Consider the following 12840-nt stretch of genomic DNA (forward strand, 5'->3'; position numbering starts at 1 on the left):
TAAATGAGCGCAGGGACTCATCCCTGACGCCTGAAGCTCAATGAACAAATAGAAGTAAAGGTCATACTTAAAAATGCGTAACCTTCGGGTTTAATTCCTGAAGATTCTACCTACATCAGTTATGTATTCTGAGTACCAAAAATTAGACTCTGTGAGAAGGACCCATGCACTTCCATTTCAAAATAATTATTTTTAATTAAAATAATTTTTATTACTCTAAGAGCAGGTTTTATAAAATTACAGATCCAGGGGTACATGTGCAGGTTTGTTATGTGAGTATATTGCATAATGCTGGGGTTTGGACTTTTATGGAACCCATCACCCAAATATAGTGAACAAAGTACCTAGTATGTTGTTTTTCAACTCTTGTATCCCCATCCTTTCCTCAATTATTTTACAATAATGAGATTTTGCTTTTACATGCTTTTTGCTACCTGCTTTTTTTCTGTTAAGAATTTCCATCTTTCCAGTACAACAAATGTTAAATTTAGCTAATATTCATTCCATGTTCAGATTGCCCTAATTGTCCCCCAACACTGTATTTACCACATTCTGTCCAAATCAGGGTCTAATCCAAGGCCAGACCTGGCATCTGGTGGCTATGTCCCTGAAGTCTCTTCTGATTAGCACACTCCCTTTGCCTCTGACACTGACCTATTGCCCTGGAGAATATCTCACTTTCTGGATTTGTTTAGTTCCTTTCCAGTGATTTCATTTAGGTTTTTTACCTTCTTTATTTCCTATGTGTAGGTTAGATCAAATCTAAATCATTGGTGGTGGCTCCTGTTGGACATTTTGAGGCAGAATCCATACTAGCTAGGTATGCTGTACAAACTCTATTGCTTCACATCAGGAGAAACAACATCTGGTTGACCCATTGTTAGTGATGCTGTGCTTGATTATGGGTCTAGGGTCTTGCTTCTTTTTAATAAGGTCTCAAGATGACACAACAGGAGCATAACTCACATCAATGAGTTCCACTCATTGCTACCCCCTCCTCCACCTCTATCTCCTACCAGTTCTCATTCCCCTGAACAGACCTTTCAAGCAAGAAAGACAAAAGGGAATAAAGTGTGGTAAAAGGCCCAGCAATAAAACTGGAAAGTATGACTCTTTTGGCTCCTAGTCTGAAACTTCATTCTGAATTTACCATACTGGATATAAGCAGGTAGGGTGCATGTCCAAGAACTTCTCTCACACTAGATTCCAGTCTTCCCAGCTGTTGCCAAGGTCAAAATAGAATGGCTTTGGTATCTTATGCAGACACCAGAAGGCAGCCTACATAAGATACGAATGTTCTCCTAAACAACTTTTGAAAAAGACATAAGCTGATACAGAAAGCAGGCTCAACCATCTTGTAAACTGATCACGTCAAAATATGAACTTTTTTTTTTTTTGATTCATTATGCAAAATTGAGAAAGAGGAGTCAAAACTATACTGTATTGAATTTAGCCTGGGAGATGGAGACCATCTAGATCCTGCTTTCTTTCTTTGCTTTGTTTGTTCCTTAACCAATGACAAGGTATAACGTTGGTCAAATATTTTCACCATCCTAGTTTCAGTTTTCTCATCTGTAAAATGGGGTATATGACACAGTATATGGTTGTCAAGAGGATTTAACTACATCTGTGAAGCACCTACATTATAGTAACTACCAGTTCTCTTCTCCTCTCATCAGCAGGGACTGAGATTACTGACATGCATCCTGCCATACCCAACACTGATTCCAAGTGGGACTGGGTCTGCAGGTGGAATTTACTAGTTTATATAGCTGAGGGGGCTGGAGAAAATTGGAATAGAGGGCTGGAGGCAGAGGCTGACCACTGTTATTATATAAGCTAAAATGTGATTAGAAGTGTATGATACAAAAAGCTATGACATGTAACCATTTAAGATAACCATGAACCTACAATTTTGTTGTTTTTTAAAAATGTATTTGGGACATTAAAGGCAAAGTCAGTCAGTTAGGGCCCAGGAACAGGAAAAAGGTAGTCTGTATTAGATCTTGACATTTTATTTATTTTATTCTACCTCTCAGGCACCAATCCTTGCACGTACATACTATTTTAATAAAATCAGCAATAGATGGCCATTTTATGATATTTTGGGCACTTCATTTAGCTTTTTAAATGGTAAGTCTGAAACCTGTATGTCCCTAATAATGCTTACCATCCTAATGAATGTGGGTCAGCATTGCTAGTTTCAAAGGTGTGTTTGTAGTGGTGGGCAATATCCTGAAAACGTTATGAGTAATCTATTTTTCTCATACATTTGATATTACTGGAGGCTAGTAGTTATATTGATTACAAATGGACTCTGGGGCACACAGACCTAAGTGTGAATTCCAGGTTCCCCACTTACTAGCAGTGTGACTTTAAACAAAGACTAGACCCAAAAGTTCACGTTGCCTCTGGGAACCTCGGATTCTCATTTTTAGAAGTGAACTGATTATTGTAACTACTGCAAGGCTGGTTTTGAATATTAAATGAGACAACATAAATGAAACATGGCACCTGGTGCATAGTAAGTGTTCAAAAGTTAGTTGCTATTTTAATTATCGTTATTATTATTTTTCCCAAGGGAACACAATTTACAAATGTTCGCTTTCCCTGGAATCTTTACCCCAACTCTGACTCTCAATGATTTGCTACTGTTAGTCCGATTGATGAAAAATCAGTGGGGAGACCAAGCATTGTAATTTCTGCCCATGAAGTCTATAGAGGGAATTCTATTCAATAGCTCTAATTAATGAGTTGGCAAGTCTGATAAAGCACCAGAGAATGGGGTGTTCGTAGAAAGCATTAGTGTTTTTGTTTAACATATGTGACACTTGAAGCATTAGGATGCTGTTATTGTTCATTATGGCACGTGCCACCTCCCCATTCCCCAAAATTACCATAATTTGTACCTTCCAAATTGAATAGAGTCATTCATAGTTATCACATGGGAGTTTCTGTTAAAGCTGAAGGCCACACGTAGTGTGATTAAAGTGGGACCGCTGAATTCAAAATATATCTCTTTTCCCTAGTCTACACTGGCTATTCTGCATGTAATAAAAGGTATTTAGTGCATATTAAGTTTTTCACGACTAATGTGTCTTCTAAAGTTTAAAGCAGGAACAGAAAATGAGAGTAAACAAAATGCCTCATTTCTTGGTAATGAATTTTTCAAGTCTCTACATATCACCTACATTGTACAAATCATAGATGCAAATGGAAGAATTAACAGCTTTATTTCATCATCCCCACACCTCTTACCTCCAGCACCTTCATGAAGTATTTTTTTTTGGTAACTTCTTAAGAATAAATGCTTATTATTGGTGGCTTTGTGTATAAATAATTAGTTCAACCAGTCCAACTGCCTTATGTTATTCTGTGTATTAGTCTAAAAACTAAGATTTTTTTAGGATAGGGAGAGATGTGTATAGAGCCTCAGAGTCATCAACCCCTACAAATATATATATATATATTTTGCCTTTTGTGCTTTTTCCTAGAAAAACCAGCAGATACTGCCTCTGAGGAAGAGGACTTTGGTAAGTCACAGTCTGAGTATTAAGTGCTAAGAATCTTTCATGACAGTCTATCCATTGAGAAATATGTGATTCTTTTAAAATCTAGGAATAGCTAAATATTTGGTTGGTAAAGAATAATTGCTGACTGAAGCTTATTTTGGATTCTTCTTTCAACTGTCTGGTTTCTCCTTCCTGACAGGGTTCCCTCTTTTTGCAGCTGTAAATGAATTTCCCAGGAAACACACCATGCAGCTACGGATGCTTTATCACCCCAGCTCACCTGACACATCTTGTTTTCTTTCCCTCCTTTCAACTTAGTTTGTGACTTTGACATGTGAGTCTTGTTCACATCTCTCTTTCCAATGAAGACCTTCACTCTCCAGCTTTCATGACACTCTGAGTATATTATTCAGTCTTCTTTATCTGACAGCCAGCTCTCTCCTCAGTCAGTCCCATAGACTTGAGCCTTGCTACTCAAAGTGTGGTCTGTAGACCAGCAGCATGAGTAGGACCTGGGAGGTGGAAATTCAGCATCTCAAGTCCCATCCCAGACTTATTGAATCAGAATCTGCACCTTCAGAAGATTCTCAGGTGATTCATGTGCAAATAAAAACTTCAGCAGCACTGGCTTCAAGAATTTCTCTTCCTTTGTGCAATCTCATTGCCCCTGAGATACACAAATAAGTACTTTTATGCTTTGACTTCCAACATTACTTGGATTCCCAATCTTCAAAGAAAAGATTATTATATATGTGGTGAGAATGTTAGAAGTCCATTCTATTAGCAATTTTAAAATATGCAATACATTATTATTAACTGTGATCACCACAACAAGGTGATGGATATGTTAATTAGTTTAACTTCATCTTTCTACGATGTATACATAGAGCAAAACATCACATTGCACCCTGTAAATATACACAATTATTGTGTATATTTAATTAATTAATTTAAGTAATTTGTCAATTAAATAAATAAATGTATAAGAAAATATGATCATACATGTACTTTCCTGCCTCTGTTCTCAAAACCCATTTATTGACTCTCATGTACTTTAATTCTACCTACTTAGATGCTGCTGTTTGTTCTCACACTTAGATAGCATTTTACAGTTTCAAAATTCTTTCATATAGATTTTGTTACTTAATCATATATGATCATATAAGGTAGAAAGGTAGGTTATATAATCTTTTGTAGAGCCTATTTTGTAAATTTCCATTTGTAATTTTTTAATCTTAGGGTTGAAATAAAAAGGTAAAAAATGTATCAGCAGATTTTTTTTCTTACCTTAAAACAAAGTAGAGGTCAAGTCTTTTTTGTGCCATCAGAAGTCTGAATTATTCTGCCTCAAAATGTATCATGATTCAAAATAATGTTTTTTTGCTCAGTATGATCTGAGTTATGTTTTTATTCATAGACCTTGTCTTCTCACTTAGAATAAAGTAATTAGGCCTAAAATAAACCTTCATCTTTCTGACAAGGTTGAGATAAATGAGCCAATGAGGAAAAAAACATTCCACTTCTGATATAAAGTAGCCTAAGGAGAGAAGTACCACTGAGTGCTGCTTCTGCTTGAATGGACAAAAGTAAAAGAAAGAGGAAAAGTTCAACACAGGATATTGTACTATGCCACTTCCATTCTCCCAGAGAAGGTACTAATGGGATAACTCTGCTGAGTCATGGCCCAGGAGGAACTGTTGGTTTTGCATCCACTAAAAGTGCACCTCAGCAGAGGGAAACACTCCCAGATCCTAAGATGTGGGGTGCACTCAGTAGTCAGGAGTGAGTGGATAAACAGGCCTTGCATTTCGATTGGGTGGATGATGCCATTTTTGTCTTTTCTTTTTGGTTCATTCATTCCACATTTATACTTCCTTTTAAGAGCCTGGTATTAAAGAAAGCTTAACTGTGCTAGCGACGTGGGTAAGCTTGGGAGAATTAGAGTATTATTGAGTTTAACCCACGGGACACATTTTTCAACAGCCTTCTGTTCCAAAGAAGCTGAAGCCTACCAAAGTCAGTGGCTTGTTCCCATGTGCTCCACTTCCTCTTCTGTTACAGGGAAGGGTTGTTCTCATCCTTTCCAAGGTTCATAGTACCTCTATCTGCACTGCCTCTTCAAAGACTTTGCTATTGCAATTATCCCCTCTTTCTCTTGCCTACATGTAAATATGCCTTAATATAGCTGCCTGAAATTTATTTTTAAAAAATGTTCACTTAACCCTTTCATCATGCTAAAACTCAAAAGAATTGTTTATAGGCACTGACTCCACTTTTCTCCTATTCTCTCGTTAAATCACTCCAACTGGAATTGTATCTGCGTTACTTCATGAAACAGTTTTTTATCGTTTCCACAGACCTGTATCTTGCTCTTCCATTCCAGAATTCTTTTCCTCACCTTACTCTCTCTCAGCAGCATTCACCATGGTCAGCTACTGCACTTTTTAAAACACTTTCTTTTTCTGTTTCCATTATACCACACCTCCTGGGTTTCCTCCTGACTCTGTGATTTCTCCTTCTCTGCCCAGTCGCTCACACTTAAAGTCTGGGTGTTGGAGAGCCCCCAGAATGCATTTTCTCTGACTTTTCTAGGTAATTGTATCTGATCCCATAGTTTTAAAAACTATGAATGTGGTGTTAAGTCCTAGATTTACATCTATAGCCCTGACTGCTCTTTCTTGCCCTGGACTTATTTATTTGACTTTATACCCCACCAGATCTGCTCTTGTGTCTACCTTCCTTTCTTTAATAAGGGCATCACCACTCACCATCTCCACTAAATCGCTTCATTCAAACCACTGTTACTTCTCAGTTAGATACCTACCATAACCTCCTAACTCATTTTTATCTGCAGCTATTACCCTACTCTGGTCTATTTTCCACAAAATAATCAGATGAATCTGTTTATAATTACAGTTCCTATTTTCAAAATCAAGTTGTGAAGTGAGCAAATAAATAACCAACTGCTATTTAAAATGTTCAAAGCTCAATTCTAATGACTTAATATTACTTTTTTCATTTATCACATTTTATCTAATTTGTAGTACATAAATATCAAACCACAAAAGCAAATATATTAGCCTAACATACAGTATGCCATTTTGAATATTGGCTATTTTCATACCAATTTGATTCTGACATGTCAACATTTTTATTTACAAGCAAACATAAAAATGTATTACTTTAAAGCACACAAGATAAAGAAGAGACAGTTTTTAACCCTTTGTAATAACATAAAACATGATTACATTGTTGTATGTGTATTTTATATATATGTATGTATGAGCATATGTTTATGTATAGAGAGTCTTTTTAAATGAGGTATTAATACTTGTTTCATAATAATCCTTCAAATAACACTTCCTTAGCCAAATCAAAGAAAGTTAAGATGGCTTTGCAGCTTTTTTAGGCAAAGATTTGCATGACATGTGAGACAATGAAAACAGTGTTTAGATATTTTTCGATCTTATTCTTTTAAATTTCAAATTTTATTTTAGATTCAGAGGGTACATGTGAAGGCTTGTTACAAGAGTATATTGCGTGATGCGAGGGTTTGGGATAGAACCATTGAGGTAGAACATGTCACCCAAATAGTGAGCAGAGTACCCAAGAGGTTGATTTTCAACCCTTGTCCCCATCCTCATCCCCTCTTATAGTCCCCAGTGTCTATTGTTCCCATCTTTATGTCTGTATGTACCCAATGTTTAACTCCCACTTATAAAAATATGCAGTGTTTTGCTTTCTGTTTCTGTATCAATTAACATAGGATGATGGCCTCCACCTACATCCATGTTGCTTCAAAGGACATGATTTCTCCCTTTTTGTGGCTGCATAGTATTCCCTGGTGTATATGTGTCACAGTTTCTTTATCCAGTCCACTGTTGATGGGCACCTAGGTTGATTCCATATCTTTGTATTGTGAATCCTGATGGAATAAACATACAAGTGCAGGTGTCTTTTCAGTAGAACAATTTCTTTTCCTTTGGATATATACCAAGCAATGGGATTGCTAGGTTGAGTGGTAGTTCTGTTTTTGCTTCTTTGAGAAATCTCCAAACTGCTTTCCACAGTGACTGAACTCATTTACATTCCTACCAATAGCATAAAGAGTTCCTTTTTCTCTGTGTACTCACCAACATCTGTTATTTTTTGACTTTTTAATAATTACCACTCTCACTGGTGTGAGATGGTATTGCTTTGGGATTTTGATTTGCATTTCTCTGATGATGCACGATGTGAAGCATTTTTTTTTTCATTTGTTTCTTGGCCACTTGTATCTCTTCTTTTTGAAGTATCTTGCCCACCTTTTATGGAGTTATATGTTTTTTACTTGTTTGGTTAGGTTCCTTATATATTCTGGATATTAGACCTTTGTTGGGTGCATTGTTTGCTACTAATATTTTATCCCATTCTGTCAGTTGTCTGTTTACCCTGTTGATAGTGTCTCTTGCTGGGCAGAAGCTCTTTAGTTTAATTAGCTCCCACTTGTCAATTTTTTTTTTGATACAGAGTCCCATTCTGTCACTCAGGTTGAAGTGCAGTGGCGTGATCATGGCTCACTGCAGCTTAGACCTTCCTAGGCCCAGGTAATCCTTCCATCTCGGCCTTCTGAGTAGTTGGGAATATGCACCATGATGCCTGGCTAATTTCTATGTTTTTTAGAGATGGGGGTCTCACTATGTTGCCCAGGCTGGTCTCAAACTTCCAGACTCAAGCAATCTACCCATCTTGGCCACCCAAAGTGCTGGGATTACAACCGTGAGCCACTGTACCTGGCTTAATTTTTGTTGTTGTTGTTACAATTGCTTTTGTGGACTTAGTTCTAAGTTCTTTGCCAAGACCAATGTCTATAAGGTTATTTCCTAGGTGGTATTCTAGTATTTTTATAGTTTGAGTTCTTACATTTAAGTATTTAATCCATTACGAGTTAAGTTTTGTATATGGTGATAGGTAGGAGGTCTAGTTTCTTTCTGTTGCATATGGATAGCCAGCTACCCCAGCACCATTTATTAAACAGGAAGTCCTTTCCTTATTGCTTATTATTGTTGGCTTTGCTGAAAGTCAGTTGGTTGTAGGAGTGCAGCTTTATTTCTGAGTTCTCTATTCTCTTCCATTGGTATATGTCTGTTTTTATACCAGTACCATGCTGTTTTGATTACTGTAGCTTTACAGTATAGTTTGAAATTGGGTAATGTGGTATGTCTGAAGTTGGGTAATGTGATGCCAACTTTGTTCTTTTTGCTTAGGATGCTATGGCTATTTGGGCTCTTTTTTGGTTTTATATTAATTTAGATTAGTTTTTTCTAATTCTGTAAAAAATGGTGTTGGTGGTTTGATAGGCATAATGTTGAATCTGTATATTGCTTTGAGCAGTATGGCCATTTAAATTTTTATTTAAACAATATTGATTCTTCCAATCTATGTGCAAGGAAATTTTTTTCATTTGATTGTGACATCTATGATTTCTTTCAGCAGTGTGTGGTAGTTCTCCTTGTAGTTCTCTATTTTACACAATTGGTTAAATGTATTCCTAGGTATTTTATTTTATTTATGTCTATTGTAAATGGGATTATATCCTTGATTTGGCTATCAGCTTGAATGTTACTAGTGTACAGAAATGCTACTAGATTTTGTACATTGATTTGTATCCTAAAACTTTACCAAAGTCATTTATTATGTTTAGGAATCTTTCAACAGAGTCTTTAGAATTTTCTATGTATTGAGTTCTATCTTAAGTGGAGAGAGATAATTTTACATATTCTTTTCCTATTTAGATCCGTTTTGTTTTTTTCTCTCACCTGATTGCTCTAGCTAGGACTTCCAGTACTATGCTGAATAGGAGTGGTGAGAGTGAGGATCCTTGTCTTGTTCGAGTTCCGCAAGGGAAATGCTTCCAGTTTTTGCTCTTTTAGTATGATGTTGGCTACAGGTTTTTCATAAATTGCTCATTATTTTGAGGAGTGTTCCTTTAATGACTGCTTTTGTTAGGCATTTGAAGATTTTTTAAAACCTGAGAGTTTTTATTATGAAGGGATGTTGGATTTTACCAGAAGCTTTTTTTTTTTTTTTTTTTTTTTGCATCTATTGAGATGATCATATGGTCTTTGTTTTTAATTCTGTTGATGTGGTGAGTCACATTTATTGATTCATGTGTGTTGAACCAACCCCAACCTTGCATCCCAGGAATAAATCCTAATTGATAGGATGAATTAACTTATCGATGTGCTGCTGGATTCCATTTGCTCTTTGTTGTTGTTGTTGTTAAGGATTTTGGGGTCTAAGTTCATCAAGGATATTGGCCTGGAGTTTTCTTTGCTTGTTGTGTCTTTGCAAGATTTTGGTATCAGAATGATGCTGGTTTTGTAGAATGAGTTAGGCAGGAGTCTCCTCTCCTTGATTTTTTTGGAATAGTTTCAGTAAGATTGGTACCAGCTCTTCCTTATACATCTGGTAAAATTTGGCTGTGAATTTGTCTGCTACAGGGCTTTTTTTGGTTGGTACATTTTTTGTTACTGGCTCTATTTCAGAATTCATTATTGGCCTGTTCAGGGTTTCAATTTCTTCCTGATGAAATCTTGGGAGACTGTGAATTTACCCATTTCCTCTAGATTTTTTAGTTTGTATAGATAGATGTATTCATAGTTTTCTCTGAGGATCTTTTGTATTTCTGTGGGATTGGTTGTAATGTCACCACTGTTGCTGGTGTTGTGTTCATTTGGATTGTCTCACTTTTTTTCTTTGTTAATCCAGCTAGCAGTCTATTGGCATTATTTGTTTCTCCTTTCAAATAACCAATTTTTTGTTTTGTTGATCCTTTTTTGTGAATTTTGGCATCTCAATGTCAATTAGTTCTCTTCTAATTTTAGTAATTTATTTTCTTCTGCCAGCTTTGGGATTACTTTGTTCTTGTTTTTCTAGTTCCTCTAAGTGTGATATTAGATTGTTAATCTGAGATTTTTCTAACTTCTCGATACAGGTATTTAGTGCCATAAACTTTCCTCAACACTGCTTTTGCTGCATCCCAGAGATTTTGCTATGTTGTGTCTCTCTTTTCATTTATTTCAAAGAAATTTTTATTTCATTAATTTTTTTGGTTACCCAAAAGTCATTCAGAAGCAAGTTGCTTAGTTTTCGTATAGTTGTGTGGTTTTGAGGAATCCTCTTGGTACTGATACCTATTTTTATTCCACTGTGGTCAGAGAATAGGTCTGGTATGATTTTAGTTTTTTTAAATTTATTGAGACTGGCTTTATGGCCAAGAACGTGGTTGATCTTAGACTATATTCCATGTGCACATGAGAAGAATGCATCTTCTGTGGTTGTTGGGTAGTACCTTGTAGATGTCTTTTAGGTCCAGTTGGTCAAGAATTGAATTTTAGTCCAGAATTTCTTTGTTAGTCTTCTGCCTCAATGATCTAACACTTTTAGTAGAGTATTGAGGTTCCCTATTATTATTGGCTGTTTAATTCTTTCCATAGGTCTAGAAGTACCTGTTTTATGAATCTGAGTGCTCCAATGCTGAGTGCATATGTATTTAGGACAAATATGTCTTCTTTGTTGAAATGAACTCTTTATCATTGTGTAATCCTCTTTTTTGTCTTTTTTTCTGTTGTGAGTTTAAATCCTGTTTTATCTCATACAATAATAGCCACTCCTGCTCTTTTTCATTTCCCATTTATTTGATAGATCTTTTTCTATCCCAAAAGTCATTCAGGAGCAAGGAGCCTATAGGTGTTGTTACCCATGATATGTGTCTCTTGAAGACAGAGGAAGGTTGGGTCTTTTTTTGTAAATCCAATTTGCCACTCTATGCCTTTTAGTGGGGTGTTTAGGTCATTTACATTCAAGGTTAATATTGATATGTGAGGTTTTGATCCTGTTGTGATGTTGTTAGTTTGATGCTTTGTAGTCTCAATTGTATAGTTGTTTTTTATAGGGTCTGTGGACCATGTACTTATGTGTTTTTGTGGTAGCAAGTATTATTCTTTTATTTCCACATTTAGAACCCCTTTAAGTGTCTCTTGTAAACTGGTCTAGTGTTAATGAATTTTCTCAGCGATTTCTTGTTTGGAAAAAATTGTCTTTCTCCTGTTATGAAAATTAGTTTGGTGAGATACAAAATACTTGGTTGGAATTTCTTTTATTCAAGAATGCTAAAAATAGTCCTCCAGGTCTATTCTGGCTTGTAACATTTCTGCTGAGAAGTCCGCTGTTCACCTGATGGGGTTCCCTTTGTAAGTGATATGACCCTTTTCTTTTTTTTTTTTTTCTTTTTTTTCTTTCTTTTTTTTTATTATTATTATACTTTAAGTTCTAGGGTACATGTGCGTAACGTGCAGGTTTGTTACGTATGTATACTTGTGCCATGTTGCTGTGCTGCACCCATCAACTCGTTATACCTGATGTAAATGATGAGTTGATGAGTGCTGACGAGTTGATATGACCCTTTTCTATAGTTGCCTGTAAGATTTCTTTTCACGTTGACTTTGAAAATTCTGTTGATATGTGTCTTGAGGAAGGTCACCTTGTATAATGTCTCACAGAGGTTCTCTGATTTCGTGAATTTACATGTCAACTTCTTTAGCAAAATTGGGAAAATTGTTGTGGATTGTATCCTCAAATATGTTTTCCAAGTTGCTTACTCTCTCTTCTTCTCTCTCAGAAATGCCAGTGAGTCACATGTATAGTCTCTAGAGGCTTTGTCCATTTTAAAATTATCCCTTTTTATTTGTTTTTGTCTGATTGAGTTGATTTGGAGGACTGATCTTCAAGCTCTGAAATTCTTTCCTTAGCTTGGTCTAATCTGTTATTAAGACTTTTAGCTGTATTTTGAAATTTCTATAGTGAAATTTTCAATTCCAGAAGTTGAGTTTGGTTCTTTCTTAAAATGGCTCTGTTGTTTTTCAAGACTTGGATCATTTTTTGAGTTTTCTTGGATCGGGTTTTAATTTTCTCTTGAATCTCATTGAGCTTTCTTGGCCATCCATATTCTGAATTCTATGTCAGTTGTTTCAGACATTCCAATCTGGTTAGGATCCATTGCTGGAGAGACAGTGCAATCCTTTAGAGGTAAGAAAACACTCTGACTTTTTGAATTGCTAGAGTTCTTGCACTGATTCCTTCTCATATGAGGAGGCCAGTATTTCTTTTTGAAATTGCTGTCATTTGGATGGGACTTTTTGTTTTTATAATAACTTTTGTGTTTGACTGTGGTGTATGTTGTGTATAATTGATTGGCTTCATTTCTTTGTGCTTTTCGAGGGCCAAGGCTCTGTAGAGCTCCTTAGTTGTGGATCCTTTCCTGCATGGGTTTCCATGTATTGAGTGC

The 12840-nt window shown here is 36.0% G+C and overlaps 1 protein-coding gene across 2 annotated transcripts in view; it reads left to right on the top strand.

Annotated features, from left to right (window-relative positions):
* Positions 1 to 12840, top strand: part of SLC44A5 (solute carrier family 44 member 5) — a 521995-nt gene that overhangs the window by 330858 nt on the left and 178297 nt on the right. For both annotated transcript variants that reach the window (XM_077988318.1, XM_077988316.1), the window contains one exon: positions 3495 to 3533. In XM_077988318.1, coding sequence (XP_077844444.1) covers positions 3495 to 3533 — 39 coding nt within the window. The remainder of the gene's footprint in view (positions 1 to 3494; positions 3534 to 12840) is intronic.

This window comes from Macaca mulatta, chromosome 1 (assembly GCF_049350105.2).
Source record: "Macaca mulatta isolate MMU2019108-1 chromosome 1, T2T-MMU8v2.0, whole genome shotgun sequence".
Lineage (NCBI taxonomy): Eukaryota > Metazoa > Chordata > Mammalia > Primates > Cercopithecidae > Macaca > Macaca mulatta.